Source organism: Cupressus sempervirens, chromosome 1, assembly GCF_028749045.1.
Source record: "Cupressus sempervirens isolate cs-2001-9-10 chromosome 1, ASM2874904v1, whole genome shotgun sequence".
Lineage (NCBI taxonomy): Eukaryota > Viridiplantae > Streptophyta > Pinopsida > Cupressales > Cupressaceae > Cupressus > Cupressus sempervirens.
Genome location: NC_143118.1, coordinates 688,831,014 through 688,853,062, shown reverse-complemented (window position 1 = coordinate 688,853,062; position 22,049 = coordinate 688,831,014). Strand labels below are relative to the sequence as shown.

General features: G+C 35.7%; 1 protein-coding gene across 1 annotated transcript in view; it reads right to left on the bottom strand.

Moving 5' to 3' along the window:
- Positions 1–22,049, bottom strand: part of LOC149579810 (translation elongation factor Ts (EF-Ts)) — a 120,385-nt gene that overhangs the window by 60,623 nt on the left and 37,713 nt on the right. Inside the window, exons 5-6 of the mRNA XM_089786985.1 lie at positions 21,343–21,527; positions 20,882–21,007 (exon numbers count right to left, since the gene is read on the bottom strand). Of these exons, the coding sequence (XP_089643111.1) occupies positions 20,882–21,007; positions 21,343–21,527 (311 nt within the window). The remainder of the gene's footprint in view (positions 1–20,881; positions 21,008–21,342; positions 21,528–22,049) is intronic.

Genomic DNA, 22,049 nt, shown 5'->3' with positions numbered 1-22,049 from the left:
ATACATATGGGATAGTCCTGTCTAGGCATTATATGATGGTGAGATGCTATTGACGGCTGCTAGCGCAGAATATTATGTCACTCTAATTGTGAGGTTGTTTGAAGATTCATCTCTCTCTCATATTCATTATATCCACGAGCATTACTTGAAATTCCAGTATTAGCACAGAGAAGAATAAAATAAATTGAATCCTTAAGGCTTGCTTATCGTTAAAGGCCCGTATATGGATATTTTTCTTGTTCAAATGTTATCTTTCTCAGCCATGACCCCATCATTGCTTATAGATATATCATTACCTTAGACTCATTGCGATTCCTTAATTCACCATGTCTTCCATATTCTCTTTTCAATGGTGCTTGGGATGCTAAATTTTGCCAAAATTTAGAGTTCCATCAGGTTTATTGCAATAATCCTTTCTTGGCATAACTTCTGCCATAATTTAGGTACATTTGAATACTTTGCAAAGCTTTCTGTTTGTAGGGTTCTGGTTTCAGATGTTAAACATCATAAGAATCCAATGAAAATAAGAAACCAGACTTCCACAGAAGTAAACAACCTAAAGGTGAACTACTCCCCAAGAATAAGCATACAAAGTTTTAAAAAAAATCAGCAACATCAAAGGTGCTTTGCATTCTAATACAGAAGAAAAATGCATAATGCAAATATGTTTATATAGTTATTTTAAAAAAATATGTTGGTGTAGTTAAATATTCACTAATTACACTTTACTTAAGCCAACTTAGGATGATGCATCGCATAGTAGTTTAGATACAGGACATCTAGGAGTTTGCACATGGTGTAGCAAAAATTCAACTTCAAGAGTTGATAGTTGTTATCACATTCCACTTTATGTGGGAGATCCACCTTTAGTTTATCATCCTCCACATTTTGGACATGCTTCATTTGCATGATGGAGGATGATCCACTTTTAGTAGACATGTGATTCCACCTTGTATGAGTCATAACTTATCTTCTCCTTATCATATTCTCTTATTGCATTGCCTATATAAGCAGGCCTATTATGTCCAATATCAATATATCATTCTTGCATCTTAATGCAATTGTCTTGTTATTCTCCTAAGAAACTTATATTGGTCTTTCATTTGATCCTAAGGTGTTGTAGAGTCACCTAAAACTCTAACATGGTATCAGAGCAACTCTTACATGTTATCAAACCTCTTAAGGTGTGAAGACTCCTCAGGAAGTATAAATTTGCTTGATTCAAATGTAAGTGCAAATAAAGCTATTTGGGCATCACCATTGCATACCCTATTTTGAGAAAATTTTAATGCAATTTGAGGTTTTGCATTTGATGGCTTTCTATTGTAGGTCAAAATTGGAGCTTGTTGTAATGTCCCCACTATTAGGGGTTAGTTTGGGACAAGTAATATCTGCAAAATAATGGTTAAAATCACAACAATAACAAAACTAACTATATTATTCTACCCTCTAATTTAACCCCAATCTTAAGGATGTCTTCGGATCGGACTTCCTAGCTCATAGCTACCTCACCATCTTCCCAAAAGCGTACCCCTTAAGATTCTTCTTGGCCGGGCATCCTCTATCCAAGGCCAATCACATATGCATATGTTGACATCATCAGAATATTCTGGCACATTGATACTCGGACTTGGCAAACAATGGAGATCTTATTATCTCACAAGCTCCGTGCTTCGAGTCTCATTGTGTTATCCAATTTCTATTATCACAAATGTGTCCATTTTATATAAATAGAATCATTTATACCTATACTCACTATTTACCATAACCTTATAACATATTTAATAAGCTTGGCATATTGATAACCATACATATATCTTTATTAAATTACATATCCCATTTATGTTCAACAATGTTCAGACCTCCAATCGGTGGGGTCAACTCAGATTATTCCTCCTTGCGTACGAAGTTCTTCCTGCCTGCAATCTGTCTTATACGGTTGGCGTACTGTCCATGTGGGTTTCCAGATAGTACTCGATTTTCCTGATGTGACCATTTGTGCTTGGTAGTGGAGCATCAATTTGACAAACTCTATAGTTGAGGTGGCTTACTGGCATGTATACTCTACAGTGTTCAGTGCTGAATGTATATACAATGTGATTCTTTTTTTTTCGCTTCCTTTGGTTCATGTTGTGTGGGTCCTTTCCAACGTGGCACATGGGTTTTCGCTTCACTGACGCCAACTAGTATTAATCTAGGATATGTATGTTTTATATCTTACCTTTTTATATTTTCAGTTTCCTTTCCTATTATATATAGCTCCAATACAGACTTTGAAGGGTTACAATGTACCGTAAGGTGGGGTCAACTAATTAGGTTCAAATGACCCTTTCATTCAGTAAGACAATAGATGCATTTTTTAAAAATTAATAATATAGATTATTTTATTTTATTAGTTTAGTAAATGTTATTAATTTGATAAAGAGTTATGTATTGATCTCTTATACTATTATTTATTGATAGACATTTATTTATATTAGGCTAATTGTACAATTTGTTTGATTGAAATCTAAAGGAATTATCTTTGATTGTTTATTACATCTTTAATAAATTATTATCCAATTATGAAGCATCTATATTCATTTGAACAATTATAAATAGAATTATCGATACTAAGTTTCATTATTAGGGAGGGAGTATTACACTTGGTGGTGCAAATCAAAGGTTTGCATCATATTAAAGAGGTCCAAAAACTCCTAAATCAATCGATTAGGCTATATATATAACCATTTGAAATTTGGAAATGTCACAGTGAAAAATAATTGTGGAGGCAATTTCCAAACAGTTATATCTCAGTGATCCTGAATCCTTTTTTACAAGCAATTGTGTTTTGTTTTGAGCTAGAATTTTGTGCTCTACATAGTGGTGCAAGTTTTTTCTAATCTTTGTTCCTAAATGTTTTTGTAAATCGCTGATCTCATTTTTAGTAACTTTGAAACCTTTGTTTGGACTCATACAGACTCAGGCGCAATTCTTTTTGTAAGTGCATAAATTTTTTTGTCTTACAGTGGTGCTACCGGATTATAGTGACTGAAATCCAAAATTTTACTTTCAGAATTTAGCTTGGTTTTGAAATTGTAAAGCATAGACCTCAGTTTGGTCTCATACATAGTGATCTAGGTCAATTGTAGCCTAATTTTGGGGTGTAATCAATTGTTGATCTCAATTTGTAATGTGACAAGTGTATCGTTGATAATCATGGCATATATACTCATTCCTAAGCCAAAGACAAAGTGGAAGAAAATAGTTTGGGAAGATGATAACGGTCACATTAGAGGAAAATAGTTTGGGAAGATGATAACGGTCACATTAGAGGATTGATTAGTTTGAGTATTGGTTTAGATTTAAGTTGTCATATCTACTCCAAGATCCTGAGTATTCAATGCCCACACACAGTTTGGACAATTCTTTGGAAGCATTTTGGAAATCCAAATGTTCCTCTATTCCCAGATGATCTTATTGCAGATTGTCTTCTTTCACTTGATGATGCAAATAATATTCCCTAAGATGATGAAACAATAGATGTGACTGAATATAATACATTACTTGAGAGTAGGGATAATCTGGTGACTCCACCTGTAGCCCCTCCTCCTCCAGATGAGATCACACATTCATCTCTTGTTGGTGATTTTAGTGAGTCATCAGAAGAGATGTCTATTTTTCTTCCTCATTGGTATTCCTACTTGCTAGATTTTGGTGCACCATTTGCAGAGTCTCATATTTCAGATACTGGAGACACATTTGAGGGGGTTTCTCTTATATTTGATTACAGCCTCATCAGAGTTGGAGAACCTTCTTCGCCTTCTTTGGAGATTGACATTCATGAGTCTCTAACTTTAATTGATATATCCAATTGCTTGGTTCAAATTGATTATAGTTCTGATGGATTCTTCAAGTTTGGAGACTTCCATTCAATTTTTAGAAGCATCATTCAAATTTGACTATTGTAATGGCACAAATGCTGTCTTGTCATCTTTGTCTTTGGAACTTGCTCACTATCAGTTTACATTAGTTCTTTGCCTGTCACCTTCTATTGCAACTGGAAATATTCCCGATTGGTTCATGGCATCTTCACCATCCAAAGATGTGGCGACACAATAGCAGATTTCAGAGTGGTGAAGGAGCACCACATTGGACCAAGGCCTACATGAGGTCAAGAACAGAAGATTTATGTTTTGAATGAGTTTGTTTGTAAATAAGGGCTACATGACCATTTTATGATGTACTAAGGGCTATTATAGCCATCTTGATACATAGTGAGTCAATTGCAATCAAGTGGGTTGATATTTCCATGTTAGGCAAAAGATGAGTATCACCTTATAACCAATTGTGTTGTTTTGCAACTTACATATTATCCACCTTGCGAAATAGCAATGTTTTTGCTATTTCACAACTTGTCTATGTTCAGTTTTGCAAAATAGTGGTTTTCAGCTAGTTTAGGAAGTTGGACTATTGAGATGGTTTCAAATGGAATTAAATATCAGGCAAATGTTTTATAATAGCAGCAGCAATTATATTGGCACTAAGAATACGAAGTTCTCTGCAAATTATTTTTTTCCTCCAGTTTTACAGTGGTTAGAGTCCATTCTCAGGGTATAGACCTTTTTTTTATATGAACTAGTAATTGTTTCACGTTGATAAGACATTAATACATTTCCATTTGTGTCATTTCCTGTGTTCTGGAATAAGGATTATATTTATTTTTTGCGCAACTGTGAGAACAATCTAGGATATCCCGAGAGCATCAAATGTAATGAATTTGTGATGCATAAGTGTCTGATCCTAATATTTGGCAGGGATGAGGGAGATCATGTGCATTACCTTTCTCTTGAGTTGCAGAGACCCCTGGAAGAGTTTGTACATGCTTTGCAATGGTAGACGATGACTTTAATAGTCTCTGTGACAAGAATTACAGAGACTGAAGTAAGGACTTTTTCCACAAGCCAGTTGAAGAGTGTGCATTGAATGCATTGTGAGGAGAATCTTGTGTGGATCAGGAAATGCCCTAATACCACAGTGACTAGCTTTGGATCTTGGGAAAATCAGTGAGTTGCTTAGTTGTTGACATTTTAGGACTGTAAAGGTTGGACACTGAGAATGTTGAACACTGTTCTTAATCAGAACAACCAAGTTGATGGGGGTAGTGGAAGTTGTTGTTGAGTAAACAAAATCTTAAAGTTGTCTGAAAATCAGAACCCAAGGGAATAAGGGTTAGGAAGGAGAATCCTAATGCAAGGAAGAAGGTTAGTAATTAGCCATGAGTTGACAATCAAAAAAACGTATGTGATTAGCATTTTTCTTGTGATCAGGGATTGAGGAAAGTTAGCATGTGGAGCACAATGATTGTAAAGGTTAGTTGGGAGGCAATGACCATTAAGAGGTGTTGTCAGTAACTTCTACATTGTAGTCAATGAGTAAAATTGTATCCCAAAGGGTGCATGCGTGACGGTTGAGTCACCCCTTCAGGAGAGTGTATGTACATCATCCGAAGGGACTATTGAATCATCATAATCATAAACATATTGTAAGCATTGGAGTGCATATTGCATATATAAATAAAGTATCTATTATGTGTTATATCTTACTATACTACATGCAATAAGTATCCTTTTACCCTGTACAGTAAACACTTGGCATCATTGTCAGTCGAACCTGGAACAAAGGAAGTGTTATGAAGATTAATGCCGAATCTACTTAATAAAGATAGAAATAAGATAAAAGACAAGGATGAGATATGCACAACGCAGACTAAAGCTTCAACAACTTACCAACGAACACCAAGGGGGTGAAGGAGCATACACGGAGGGAGTGCATTCACCTAGCAGATTGAGGAGTGTCGAGGAATTGCTAGAAGAAACTCGACAACAATTGAATTTAGTGGAAAAGAAAAGGGCGGAGTTCCTTAACTTGTATATGCTAAGGGTGGAGAATCTAAACGGAAGGGAAGTAACTCGCATGACTCGAAGTGCCAAAGGAGGACGAGCATGGAGTGAACTCTTTGTTCCCGATACACTTGACGAACAAATACAAGTAGAGAATCGAACTTCACTTGAGGAAGATCTTTTCTCAACAAGTAATGTGGTTGTTCAAACCAACGTGATTGTCCAAAACAACACGGTTGTGCAGAACAACGCAGGTGCTCAGAACAGCACAGGTACACAACAAGTACCATAGAATCAAAATAAAGTAGTAATGGTAGGACCAAAGAAAAAATTGTTGAAGTTCAATGGTGATGGGACGACTGATCCAATCAAACATTGTAAAACATGTGAAATGATCTGGATGGTGAATGGCATAACGGACCAAGACGATTGGATCCGACAACTTCCGACGACCCTACAAGGTGTAGCGACTGATTGGTTTTCGGATGTTGATCCTCAAAAATTAACTACATGAGTGAACATTAAGAAAGAATTCGTAGCAAAATTCTGACTGCTAAGGGATGATAATGAAATAGTAGCGGAAATATACAGTACGAAACAAGGGAAGAACAAAACAATCCAGGTATATGCAAGAAAGTTGAAGGAGCTGGTGGGGAAAATGGAGAGCCAACCAGCGAACGGATTAAAGATAAGATGGTTTGTTGAAGGGCTACAGCCGGCACTAAAGAAAAAGATAAAAATTGTACCTCCAGCACCATACATAGATGTGTATAACCGGGCGATGGATCTAGAGAGTGAGCAGAAAATGAGCAAATGGAAGAAACACAAATTGTCGGACTCAGACGATTCATCTTCCGAAAGTAGCAGCAGCGATGAAGAATCAAGTAAGAAAGTTCGAGCATTGCAGAAGGATATGTTATGGATGATGAATGAGTTTAAAATTTTGAAAAAGAATCCTGACTTGGTGAAAGGGGAATTGTGGTGTACAAACTGTAAGGAGAGTCACACAAAGGGCTCCTACCCGAAAAAAACAATTTTGCAATATCTGCCAGATTGTGGGACATTCCACCAAGGAAAGCATGTTCAATATAAAGACGAAGGGACACCAGCAGGTGTTACTGATGCAATAAGTGTCCACCACAAGAGCAAGAATGAAGACGAACAATGACGCAACCTCAAGAGGATACTGTAACAATAACTGGCGCGGACGAGGTGGTAACAATAATGGAGGCCGAAGTCGGATACAATACGATTCAAGTGGACAACCCATGATACAATGTCATGCGTGCAACCTCTGGAGGCACTTTGCCAGAGACTGTACCACGAAGGAAACACCGCAACTATTATGTAGATTGTGTGGTCCGGAAGACCACGAGGATTCGAAATGCCCTAAGCAAGGGGTGAACTTGTTAAGCATCTAAACATGAGATGAGGAGATACAAGCCATCACTCACCAGCAAACAAAGAAGGCAATGTACCCAGATGCAAAGGAAGAAAAGAAGAGGTTGCAGCAAGCATGAGTGAAATTGGAAAAACAAATGGAAGCCGAGAAATCACAAACAAAAGACACTACTGGCACCTCGAAGAGGAACCTAGCAGAACAAAATATTATAAGGCAGGTAATGCAAATGGAAGTTTCAATGAAACTAAATGACCACCTTCTTACAATGCCTTAGTTACGAACGATGATATTGAACATGACACCACTCCCGAAAGCAACGGAAGAGACAGGAAAGGAATCAAGTAGGTGAATCAAAGTAATTAAATTTAGAGAAATGCTTGATGTGAGAAGTTATACCTCACTTTTAGGTTGAAGAATTTATCCTTGTGTGACCACTGTGCTCTGCATCATAGTGGTATCAAAGAAAGGGAATAGGTCTTATTGTTGATTGAAACCTCTTCACGTTAATAATCCCATCATGGGAGGGAAGTTTATGTTAAAACAAAACAGTTAGAATTGCTAAGGATCAAGCTTGCAAAGGCTGAAACAAAGTTGATCAAGATGCCTCCAAAGAATGCAAGTACTGCTAGAGAAATCCAAGAGTTGAAGGAAAAGAACACAAGGTTACAAGAGTTATATAATGTTCTTTTGGCAAGGCTTGAGGCCTTAAGAGTCAAACCAAAGGAGAAATGTTGAAGTTGGAGATATTAGAAATGACGGACGAGAAGAGGAAGATAAAGAGTTCCAAGAGGTTAAAGTAGCATTGCCAGTGAATCCTGAGAAATACAGAACAATCAGCCTTCTCAAAGAAGTAAAGAGAGAAAGCCATAAAGTGAGAGGTGGCATACCAATGTTGATGGTAGTCTAAAAGAAGAAAAGTTGTTAGATTGGATAACAACTATGGACACATACTTTGAAGGAGAAGAAGTGCCTGATGATCAGAAGGTCAGGTTGGGAAAAACAGAGCTTAAAGAACATGCTCTCTATGTCGGGATCATTAAGAAGCAAATAGGAGGAAAAGACGAAAGACCAAGATTACTTCTTTGGATCGGATGGTGGCCAAGCTAAAAAGGTAGTTTTCTCTCTAAAGACTATCAAGTTCAATTGTATAAGAAATTGCTAGGACTAAAGCAAAAAGATCAAGATGTGAAAGCATATACTGATGAGTTTTACAAGTTGAGTGTAAGATTGGGCAGAGAAGAAGAAGAAGCAGCTAAGGTAGCTAGATACCTAGGAGGCTTAAGATTTAATATTCAAGATGAATTAGCTGTTGCTAATCCAAGCATAGTAAAAGAGTGCTATTAGTTAGCCCTGAAGGTGGAAGAGAAAATGAAGAGAAAGCAGGAAAATTCTATCAGTGGAAAAGGTAGCAGTAATAACAGAGGTAGGGGTGCATTCCCTTCACACAGGCCCACTAATGAAGAACAAGTCGATACCAACAAAGGTAAGGAACAGTCCTTTTCTGATTTCAGAGGAGGTTTTGATCAGTGTTACAGGACTCGGCGAGTCCCGAGGTGAGGCTGCCAAAACGAAGCAAACTGCCTCTGGACTCGAACTCGGATGGAATTGGCGAGTCCTGTCAGGCTGACTCGGTTTTTTTTTTTTTTTTTTTTTTTAATAAAAAATGTTTTTTTGTTGTCTTGTTGTTGTCTTTTTGGCATAGTTCCGCGAATGTTTTACTTTTAACTCCTATATATAAAATATATCATGGAAGTATTAGAGAAGGTTGACAATAGATAATTTCAGACCTAGGGAACAGCACCTTAATAGTGTTTCCCTTGGTTGCCTTGAGCACTGGGTGGTTATTGTAAAGTTCGGAGGCTTTGAGAGATGCCTATAGTGTGATTGGTTAGACTTTCCGTGGATATTCTCTCGCTGTTCAAACCTGCAAATAGACTTTTCAGCCCTGCCCGCCTACTGATACGGACTTTCCCCCATTCTAAATTCAGTTCTTTCATCAAGAATAATATAATTCACATGGGAAATCACTTTAATTACTATTTTCATGTTTTGTCTCCTTTGGGATGTTGTTCCAAACAATTTATGAGCAACAGTGAATAAACATTATCTTCTGATCAAAATCTCATAACAGCTGTAAATTCCATTACTGCAATGTATTGTCTCTTAATGCCAAGGTTTTCAAAATAAGGTCAAGAATGGCTATTACAATACAACTAAAGAACCACCCATAATGCATGAACTTTTGACTCCATGGATTGCATATTCCATGGATATTGACATATTGTAGACATTTGACAATTAACTGCTATACTATATTGCAGATTTCTATTATGTTATTCACTATTCAGTTTAACTTTATGTAATTTCTTTCGAAAATTCGCATTTATACTTAGGTGATCTATGAAAAGTAGTATGTGTGCAAAGTAGTTTCTATTTATCTCAATTATTGTGTATTTGATGTTAAGTGGCTAAATGATGCATGAAAAAACTTGAAATCCTTAAAAATCTTTGAATTTCATGGATTTTTTTAATTTGCCGAGTCCAGCCGCCCAGACCAAGTCCGAGTCCATTTTGGGCCTGACCGAGTCCGAGGCGACTCCGAGTCTGGTAACCCTGGTTTTGATAATCATAGAGGCAGATTCGGTAGGGGTTCTAATCAGTTTTGACTGTAACGAATATGGACATCCTTTATTCAAATGTCCTAACAAGACAGTAGCATCATCATTATCCTCTAAGAGCGTTGCCTATAATCAAAAGGAAGAGGTTAATAGTGGATCAAAAAATGTTGAGTGCATTTGTGAACAATGTGAGCGCATGATGATCAAAAGGAGTATGTTAAAGACATATCAACGACATGAACCCATTCAAAGAAGAAGGCTCTTTAGAACAAGGTATCAATGCAAAGGTAAAGTTTGTACTCTTGTAGTTGATTCTGGTTCAACTGTTAATATGGTCTCTACTGAAATGGTAGGTAAGTTGTAATTGGAAAAAATGCCTCATAAGAATCCTTACAAAGTTTCTTGGGTCAATGACAATGCTAGTTTGTCAGTAAAAGAATAAGCAAGGGTTTATTTCCAGATTGATATGTATAAAGGCAGTGTTTTGATTGACATTTTACCTTTGGAGTGTAGCCATATTCTACTTATTAGGCCATGGCAATAGATAATGATACAATCTACAAGGCTAGGAAATATACCCATACTTTTAAAAAGAATGGAGTGAAGTATACATTGTTGCCTGCAACTGATGATGTCAAGGAGAAGGTTAAGATAGTTATTTTTGGTAAGAAAACACCTTTGCAAGGTGAGAAGATTGAAAGACATCCTAAGGATAGGAAGATGGAATTCAAACCAGTGCAAGAGAAGCTAGAAGGTAACGATTGAGGAGTGATGATTGGGGCAATCCAGTATCCTACTATGTATAATCAAAACAATACACAAACGGTGGAATCTGACTCAAAACAGGACAACCATAAGAAGTATTATGTGACAAGTAAACTGGTTCAGACACTCACGAATACTTACGCAACTACTACACCAATGGGGATATTTCCTAATCAATATTTAATGGATTGGAATGCAGATGGATATCCTTTTTATGCAGGTATACAGATGATTCTTAATCCCTATGGAGCCAATTACTCATGGGACACGAGTTCATTTCCAGGAGGGGAGTATGGTGTGTGAGCATCACATTGGACCAAGGTCTACATGAGGTCAAGAATAGAAGATTTATGTTTTGTTATATGTAAATAAGGTCTACACGACCATTTTATGATGAAATAAGGACTATAAAAGCCATCTTGGTACATGGTGAGTCAATAGCAATCAAGTGGGCTGATATTGCCATGTTAGGCATAAGATGAGTGCCACCTTATAAACGGTTGCGTTTTTGTGCAACTTGCATATTATCCACCTTGCGAAATAGCAATGTTTTCGCTATTTCACAACTTTCCTATGTTCAGGTTTGCGAAATAGAGGCTTTTGGGTAGTTTAGGAAGTTGGACCATTGAGATGGTTTCAAATGGATTTAAATATAAGGTAAATGTTCTGTAATAGCAGCAGCAATCATATTGGCAATAAAAATAAGTTCTCTGCAATTGTTGTTTTTCTCGTGTTAAACAACATTCATACATTTCCATTTGTGTCATTTCACTGCATTCTGGAATAAGGAAGATCTTTATTTTTTGTGGAATTGTCAGAACCCTGATCCAGGATTTTCCCAAGAGCATTAAAATGTAATAACTTTGTGATGCATAAGTGTCTGATCCTCATATTTGACAGGGATGAGGGAGATCATGTACATTACTTGTTTCATAAGCTACAGAGACATGTGCAAGAATTTGGACGTCCTTTGCAATGGTAGAAGATGATTGTAACAGTCTCTTCAACAAGAATTAAAGAGACAGAAGTTAGTAAAGACTTTGTCCACAAGCCAGTTGAAGAGCGGGCATTGGACGCATTATGAGGAGAGTGTTGTGTGGATCAGGAAATGCCCTAAATACAATAGAGAGTGGTTTTGGATCTAGGGAAGATCACTAAGTTGTTTAGATGCAGACATTTTAGTACTGTCAAGGTTGGACAGTGAGAATGTTAAACAGCGTTCTTAATCAGAAGAACCAAGTTGATGGGGTAGCAGAGGTTATTGTTGAATGGACAAAGTCTTGAAATTGTGTGAAGATCAAAACCCAGGGGATCAAAGGTTGGGAAGGAGAATCCAAATGCAGGGGAGAAGGTCAGTAACTAGTCATGAGTTGAAATCAGAAAAATGTATGTGATCAGCATTTTGCTTGTGATCAGGGATTGAGGAAAGTTAGCATGTGGAGCACAGTGATTGTAAAGGTTAGTTGGGAGGCTCTGACCATTAAGAGGTCCTGAGAGAGCTATTGGGTGATTGACTGATCAGTTGAGGGATCTTAGTATTGATCCAAGGTAGGTGAAACTGACTAATGACATTGCGAGAAATGTTTGATGTGAAGAGTTGTACCTCACTTCTAGGTTGAAGAATTTATCCTTAGTTCATAGGACGAAGGAGTTTGAGACAACATAATCATATTACATTTGGATTCTAAATCTTAATTCCTATCCAGAATAGGAAGCATGCATTTGTACTTGGTTTATCTCCTTCCCAAGGGGAGACGGAGAAATGTTGTTTTTAGGCATTGGTCATAGCCTAATACCCGAGACTCATTTTGCCTTGTGAGTTTAAGTGCATTCCCCAAAGTTGCAAATAAGGGGAGGTACTAGTGTAGTTAAACATTCACTAATTACACTTTACTTAAGCTTACCTAGGATAATGTGTTGCACAGTAGTTTGTAATGCACATACGAGACAACTAAGAGTTTACACACAATGTAGGAGAAATTCAACTTTAGGTCGTGATTGGTGTTATCACATTCTAGTTTATGTGTAAGATCCACCTTAAGTGCACGTATCACATTATCATCCTCTGGATCTTGAATATACTTTATGCATAATGGAAGATGATCAACCTTTCGAGAACTGTTACATCCCAATTTTTGACCTAATTTAAAATATAGCCGTTGAAGTTCACATGAAGTCAGTTGACAGTTAAATTGGTTATAATCCTGTGAAATGATAAGATGGTTAGTCGCTATAATTTCATGTGAAGATAACATGCTAGTTGATTACTTATCATGAATTCATGGAATTGAAAAGACAGCTAGCCGTTATGATCATTTATAACTTGTTATGATAATATGATTTAATAGCGTAGAATTTCCTTGCAGGAAGCATGTCGAAGGGGTGGAAGCATTGTCAAAAAAGAATTAGGCACAGGAGCATCACCATCACTAGGAAAATGGGTTGAGGACCTAGCGACTTGAAAACAAGATACATCTATGAGACCCGCATGAGCTATTTAAATAAATAATTTGAGAAACATAAAATATTTGAGTTAAAACATAAAACGTACCTCAAAGCATTTAATATGATCTTTCACCATATTATTATAATATGTATGTATATACGTACATATAGATATAAAAATGAAATGGTACCATTATATTATAATGATATAATAAAATCATGTCACCACATTAATATATTTACATATACATATGTAAATATAAATTATAACAATAATCAAATTATAAACTTCCAACTCTTTTTCCATCTTTTATTCTTTTCCTTGTTTGTAACCAATTAAACACTTGGTGTTCTTATTCGACAAATATTCTTTATGCTATGGAAGCCAAAGGGTCTTCTTTAAACCGTTTTATATTATGAGTTGAGAAAGAGGCAGGGAGTGATTATTTTTCAAGTATCTGACTTCTTTTATTCACCTGACCACGAGTTCTTAGCAACCAATATCCCAGCAGTGTATTTCATAATAACAATGGCAGTAAATTCCCTTTCCACAATTTCCTGTTAATCTAATGATCGGCTGGAAACCTTGAGCCATAATTATGTTGTGAACTATGTTTCAAGATATCTCATGTATGATGAGATAGAAGGCAGTAATATTACTTCATAGCACCTTACTTATGTTTTCATGGCACCTGATTTATATCTTCATGGCATCCGACCTTTGAATTTTTTTTACTATTGATTACTTCTATCGATACCCTGCTAATCGATTGGTAATCTTATTCAAGTATTATGATTTCCATTCCTTGATGAGCAAGTATTTTGGCTGAGAAACAGAGATTTTATGCATTGAAAGTGACATCTCAAGCAACTGGAGGAAACTGATCCATTCTGCAAGTTCTTCAAATCAATACCAAATTCTTATCAGGTCATGAGTTACCTTTCTAATGTTTGTTTTTTTTTTTAAATACAATTTCTATAGCAGCCGGCTACGCACAAGAACCTCTTTTCTTTATGACTGTGTTCACGTTATTTAACTTGCTGAATAATCCCTGTGAACTATAATGAATTTCTTTCTTATTTTCATAGTATTCAGATTTATCATAAAAGAAGTTGATTAGTATCTCTTTAGCAAGAGTTTCCAAGTGTAATAAGCGTCTGGATGAATGTTGCTGATCTCAAGAACATGTTTTATTTTGCCACAACTTATGATAAAAGATATAAACAATGATAAAGAGCAAAATGCTCATAAACTACCAAGACACCTGGGATTCACTGACCGCATAGCCATGAAAGGTGAAGAGGTGGAATGAATTTGCAAGAAAGCAGAAGAGAAAATCAGACATGCTTAAATAAATTAAATTAAATATACTTAATAGCTCATGCATGATCCTGTTATTGTAAACTCCTTCCATCAAGTCAAGGGGTGTGGTTAGATACCAGGATGCTCAACTAATGACAAAATGATCCCTAACTATTCTGGGTAGGGAGGGCCTTTCTCATTAGAGATTGTGTGGAGATAAGTTATGGTCTAAGGTTGGGTGATTAAGCCCCTGGCAATGATTCACCTCTCCCCAAGTTGTCGAACGTACAACAAACAAAGATAAGCTATACATTCAGTTGTTTGTCAGAAAAAGGTATTTTTACTTTTATGATGTATATGCAAGATGAAGATAAGATTAATTGAGTTATATCATCGTTACAATTATTTTACATTTAGTTGTGGGAGATAGATTTATCTGATGGATTGTTATATCAATCTTTCATTTATATGAATAATAAATATAAGCATAACTTCTAATCTTGAGTTATTGCCACAGTTAAGCAATCAAAAGAAAAGGAATAATACAGTGGTATCTGAAGCCCTAACTGATTCAGTGGCATCTGAAGCCCTAATTGATACAGTGGTATCTGATGCCCTAAATGATCCAGTGGCAATTGAAGCCCTAAGTGATACAGTGGTATATGAAGCCCTAAATGATCCAATGGTAATCGATGCTCTAATGGATATAGTGGTATGTGATGCCCTAATTTTATATATTGGTATTTAATGACAATCATCATTTGATTTTCATTTAGCAGTATTGGATGGAAGTCGTTATATGATATTGTTATAGTGGTATTTATGGACTAATCTAGGTGATTGCAGAAGCATCCATACAATGTTTTCTTGATTCAAATTCCATGGTATGTGGATTTTAATTTCTATAGTAAATTCATGGATGGTGTTTTGAGTTCTTACTTAAGAAATTTTGTTTAACTGATTTTAGCAGTCAATCCCTTTCATTTGAACGAAACTGATTTAACTGTCTTCCTATGAAAATGAAGTAATAACTGTATTTATTTGAGTATGTTAGTTCTTAATTAAGACCCGGTAAAACAGGTTGTTACAAGGACATTTGGTTCCACCTAGTATCAGTAATAACTTATCCTCTCCTTGTCATAGTCTCTCATTGCCTTGCCTATATAAGCAAGCTTATTATGTACATTTTTAGTATGTTCATTATCAATAATATCATTCTTGCATCTTAATACAATTGTCTTTCCATTTCTTGTGGAAGTTATCTGGTATTTCATTTGATCCTAGGGGTATTGTAGAGTTAGCTAAAACTCTATCAAAATAAAACTCATATAGGACACTTGTCTAAAAGAAAAGGTTATTGCAAAATTAAACTGCAATAATGAATGATCTATTGCTATTAGTTGCGATGTCAGGGTGAGGCAAAGGTGCCTTCTCTCTTGTCTTTTGGGCATCTATTCAGAACAAAAGTGAATGATGTTTGGTGAGTAGAAATCAGTTGATTTTATCACGATTGAGCTTATTTATCATCCTTCTACTATATACAGACAACAAAGTTCTTTCTCAAGGACCCCCACAAACAACTCAAGACTCCAAACAAATTTATAAGAATTATGCCTATTGGTAGAACCAGGGTTATGACGATTAAATTCAAAATGATATCTTGTCCTAAAATTCTATATGACTAACAAACCCAAAGAAGAAATCCAATGTTATTAATACTTATGCAAAGATTTCAATCATCATTTATGTTGTTATCACATTGCTCAAAGAGGATAATAGGTGGATGGAAAACCTGCAACGGTCTAGAAAACGCATATAGAAATGCTGAGGTATAAAATTAGGATAAAAAAGGATTTCTTTCACTATTTTAGTCAGTCCAGATTTTCTAAATAGTTGTGATTTCTGGACTGGCAGCATACCTCACAGGAATTGAGACAAAATTGACCAAATCCAAAGACAATTAATGCATACATAGCATGATGATCATCAATAACACAAAAAACGACATGGATAAACCCAATATGAGTGAAACCTCAAAAAGAGGTTTTCTTTCCTCCAATCATCATCTCCTTAATGGATTTAACAGGTTTACTGCTCAGAAGAGGCCTTCATCTTACACAAAATTCTTGATGCTCAAACACCCATACAACATTGACATTTCTCTCTATATCTCCCATAACAATTCAGCACATTAAAGGCCGCTTGACTATAGTTATTGTAGAATCACAACCACATCTGACTAAAAGGAACCCTGAAATATTCCTCTCGCAATTTTTTTACGAACTCACACAAATTATTTTTTTCCTTCACTCTTGACAATCTGCTTTATTTTCTTTTTTAAGTTGCAATTATGAATAAGAATCGTATCCAACTGATTTTTTTGTTTTATAGGAATAAACCACTCATGACGGATGGTGTTATTTGAATATGAATTGCAACAAATAATATATTCTAAATTCAGGTCATGTTATGCCAATATCAGAGAACCTGATTTGTAAGGCATCCATGCTACTCCACTTCTTCCCTGAGAATTCTTCTTTCAAAACAGCCTTCAGCTCTGGCCTTATGTGAATTACAGACTTCCAATTCCAAATATGAAAAAATCCCAGAAGACATAAGCTCCATTCAAGCATTTGTTCTGCTCTGCTTCATTGACTGAAAAAGGCTGCCATACTCGAGCACAATCAAATAAATCACTCTTGCTATCTGTTCCATCATTTGGGAAACGCCTCCCCAAGAAAGAAAGCGCAATTCCCAAGAGGCATTAAATTCCTGTTTGCTTATTTTGTTCTTTGATCCGATATCAACATTTTCCATCAAGGCCAGTGACGAACATGGCAATGTTGACTTAAAACAGTCGTTTGAGATTAACTTTCGTCCTGCCCCTCATAACATCCTTCATTTACCTAATCCTCTGAACATCCCAAATTAATAGAAATGCCCAATAAAATACCCTCCTTTACACTATATAAATCACAATGTAACACAAATTACAAGAACAAGCTTGACGCACACATACCTTGTTCACTTTACATATCCATATGTCCTTCACACATTTTCGACCACTGCTTTGATCGTCATTAGGTCTTCTTGAGCAATTCCCTAGAATAGTCAAAGTGTGTTTGACCTATACAGGCTTCAGCTCAAATCTTCTCACCTGTCTTGCTTCCACTTACTAACCGTAAAGTCAATATTACTTCATCCAAGATAATACATCGTTACTTCATTGTTTTCGACCACATCGATCATACCAATCATCTGATCATCCTTCTATCGCCAGTAACCTTGAACATTTTATCCAATCATGTTCTGACACATAGATTCTTGTTTATCTCTTATCATTGTGAGTTGCTATCACAAACTTGATATGTATAGACATCATAGAATATCCTCCTTTGATTGAATTCTCTTGATTCTTTCTTGCTCATATCTTCTCCTCAATACATTGGTCGTGACTGAGTATCACCGATCATATGCCTTGTCTTACCAATCGTTCCTCTCACTTAGTTGCCAACAATGACAACCTTTCTCTCATCATATTTGGTTGGTTTAGCCAATCAATCTCCTCTTGTTCAATGCCAAATGCCAACATATCATCAAGAAGGACTTGACGGGAAAAGCAAGATGCTACAAACAAATATCATAATGAATAGATTAAGCACACCAAGTAATGAGATCTCGATTACCATTACAAATTTGAACACTCCTTATTTTTTGCTATTTAACCTAGCTCTAATAATATGTTAATGTTTTGCCTAGAAATAATGACGAACGACAACAAACAAAAGAAGATCTAAATAAGTACAAACGACACAAGACATTTATCCTAGGAAAACCCTTCAACTTGAAAGGAAAAACCCAGCCACACCAAAAAAATATCTTTTCTATTGAGATGAAAATTTTCATGTACAATGCTTTCCCTCGATACAAGTGTGTTCGCACACAAAGCAATGTCATATATATATAATTGAGAGACCCTTCATATCACAACTGAAGGTCTCTTCAATTTCCAAAAACAAGTCTCTTCATATTTCCAAACGCATGACTCTTCGCATGTCACATGCCTCTTCATTTAATAAAAATTAAATATTTAGAGTGTGACACCTAGCACACGTTGAATGCCACATTGTGCTCACTTAATATGACGGAAATATCTTCTTTAGTTGTCAACACAATACAGAGGTATTGTCCTAATTTCAATATATAGCTAAGTCAAAGATCAAGATCTCTATTGCAGCTACAATCTTCAACAAATAATAAATATTAAAATTATAAATCTAATATTTAATTTATAATTTTAATATTCATCATAATAAACATTGCTAAGTTTTACAAATTAAACAAACACATGTTAAATACTATATATTAAATATAAAATATAATACAATTAGAAATTTAATCCAATATCTTTTAAATATTTAATTGTTAGAATAAAAAACAATTCAAATCGATATACTGATTTAGTCTGGTGCTATCATCATTTATGGTTGATATACTACTGTTGTAACTCCTAAATCCATTTTTTAATTGCATATTGTCATGTTATTATCACTTATTGACACATCTCTCTCTTTCCCTCTCTATACCTATAATAACTTAATATATTTTGAAATATATATATATATATATACTGCCATCCCCTATTTTTAGCCCTTTAGGAAACATCCAAGAAATGCATTCCCTCGTCCCCATCTGCATCCCCTAAAAGGTCGTGGGACATAGAAAATGACTTTTAATGAAAAATTCAAAATTCTCTTCAAACTTAATAAATTGTCTTTTTTAAATAATGATATATAAGATCTCTTTTAATCTTACATTTTCTAGAAATTAAATATTTAACTATTTAAATATACAAAATATGATTTTTGACCTTCTCAGCAGCGCCAAAAGTGCATATGACAAATGTCTATTTGAAACATGGCATTCTCCCAAGACAACTGACCTCTCCGAGAAGTGTGGACTGCTCCCAAACTGTTGGATCTGCACACTAAAAATAACCTTGTACTAATATTGGTTCCAAGGACTCTCTGCAACTGTCAGACTTCCTTCCCAATAAGTCAGCACTCTCCAAGACTGTTGGAGTTCCCAGAAGCGTTGGAATGGAGCGGAAATGGGACATCACAAATCCCAAAACATATTTCTAACAGAGCCATATAGATTCTTAGAGTTACAAGAGCTGCAAAAAGGCAGCCCAAATGCTTCAGACTTCCAAAAGGTCAAGAAGAAATGCCTACACGCCTCAATTTCACTATGACCTTGCTATTTTCTAAGTGACAGGTTCAACTGTACTCAAACTTGTCCTCTCTAGCTGTTCTTCTCAGTAACAGGTTTGCCAGCACTCACATTCATTACAGATAGCCATTTTCATATTGTAACTCCCCAGGCTATCCAGATCACCCAAGAAGCTTCTCAACTGGTTTTCCACCATCCAATACTCCTACAACCCTCTTGTTTGTTCTTTTGCCTACATAAATTTATTTTATCTTATGACTAGTGAATTAGAAAGTTTTAAATATATATTATTAAGTGTCAGCCCTATTGACTAATTTTGACTGATTCATTTTCAGAGTCAAAGGGCCCTTGGATTCAACAAATCTTACCCTATCTTTTATTAGCACCTCTGTTTTGGTGAGCCCTCACAACCTATCAGTTGCTAAATCTTCTTTTACCTGATTAGTTTTCTAGACAGGTTCAAACCTCGCCATCTTCCTATGTTTGGAAGTGCAATAAGATAGTATGCACTAATTGCTAAATTTGACTCAATGATCCCTCACTTATGCAGTGAAGAGATTGTGACTGCTAATAGAAGTCTGAATACCAGAAGTCTATTGTAGCCAATAATCAAATCAACACTTTTTTATCAGTTTAAAACCAGCAAAATTATACTTTTACATACTGCACACAATGTAACGTTGGGGAAAATGGACCCTTTTACCAAGCAATTATGAATCCTCATGATAAGCAGTCAACTCCGCCCAACTTCTAGTGTATAACCATAATAACTGACACATCTAGTGGATTGTCGTGCTATGGTATGTGAAGCAATGACATTAGTGAAATGGTTCAAAACTCATATACATTGAGTCATTTTAGGCAGCTTGTTCTTACACAGAGCCAAAATGCAGCCTGGGTAGGGTAGGGTGTAAGTTCTGGGTGCATTTTTTGAGAATATTAACTCCCTTGATATTTGCTCCATTGATATTGCATATGAAAGAGTTTCAATTTACCAAAAATTGGAAAAAGCCAGTTTTGGCTGAAAACAGAAAAACATTAATGTTAACGTGCTTCAAATAAACACAACCAATGCCTTACACACCTACAACAGGTTTTAATCAAATTGTTGCTGGTCCATGGACGAATGGAACATACAAAAACTTAAATAATGTCAAATGTTGTAAAAGGCATTGTTTGGCACCAAGGAAACTACTGAAGAAAAGAAGGTTTTGAATGTGAAATCCCTGCATACCTTAACATTTACTTTATCATTCATCACAAATTTCTGCTCCAAAAGTGCAACATCCTCCACAAACTTCCTTAACCGACCTTCCACCATTTTCTCTATGGCAGTCTGAGGTTTTCCAGAAACAGAAGCCTGCCAAAACAAAGAAATAAAACCACAAAAAAATGATTAAAATAATTAAGCAAAACCACAAAAAAAATGTTCTGAATATATTTAGGCTAATACAAGTCAAAGTCATGTCAAATTCAGTTTGAAACAAAGCCATGTTGTACATAAGCATCAATTATTGTTTTGCTTGATTGGCTCCTAATTTAAAAGCCTCCGATTCTCTAAATCATGCCAGCACTTGTTATCCATAGCATCCAGAATAAACAGAAACAGGTACTTGTATATTCCCCAATTCTTTGAGGGCAAGAAAAAGAGCACATTTAAAACACTTCATATATCATGGTTCTAAAATTCAATACCTGAGTTTTGAGGATGTCGCGCTCAGCCTCCAAAGCTTCTGCTGCAACGTGATCCTTTGAAAGGAATTGAGGCCTAGATGCAACAATGTGCATGGCAACATTTAAGCCCACCCTTTGAAGCACATCTGATGGTGCAGCCCCATTTTCAGCCTCCAATGTCAAGAGGCCAGCTATACGACCAAGCCCTGCATCCACAAACACAATGATCATTAGAGACTGCTTTTGAGAAAGGGACATGTTTAAATACTAGTGATAGTAACAAATATATTTGAATATGCTTAAGGTAAATGCATGTCATAACTTGGAAAGAACCAGAAAGCATAGCCACTAGGGCAAAAATAACATTAACCAATCTCTTGCTTACTATACTTTTATGTAGCCTTTTTCTAATCCTGGCCATTATGAAGGCAATGCTGTGAACATTTTTCCCCAAACCAAAACAAAGCCAGTTAAGTAAAAGGAAAAAAAATTGTGCTGTAAGATATATATAGACTATTCATGATGATAGGATGTGTTTCCCAAAATAAAATTGAGACTCAAAATCAAAATTTAGAAGCAAATCTTTAAACCCTAACCCTAAACCCTTATAAGATTTTTTTAAGTATGTTATATTTGTTTTAGAGATAAATATAACTTCAAGTATTGTTTAGAATATATTTAGGCAATGTGCGTTCTCACTTTAACCTTTGAAGACATTAGAAAGAATG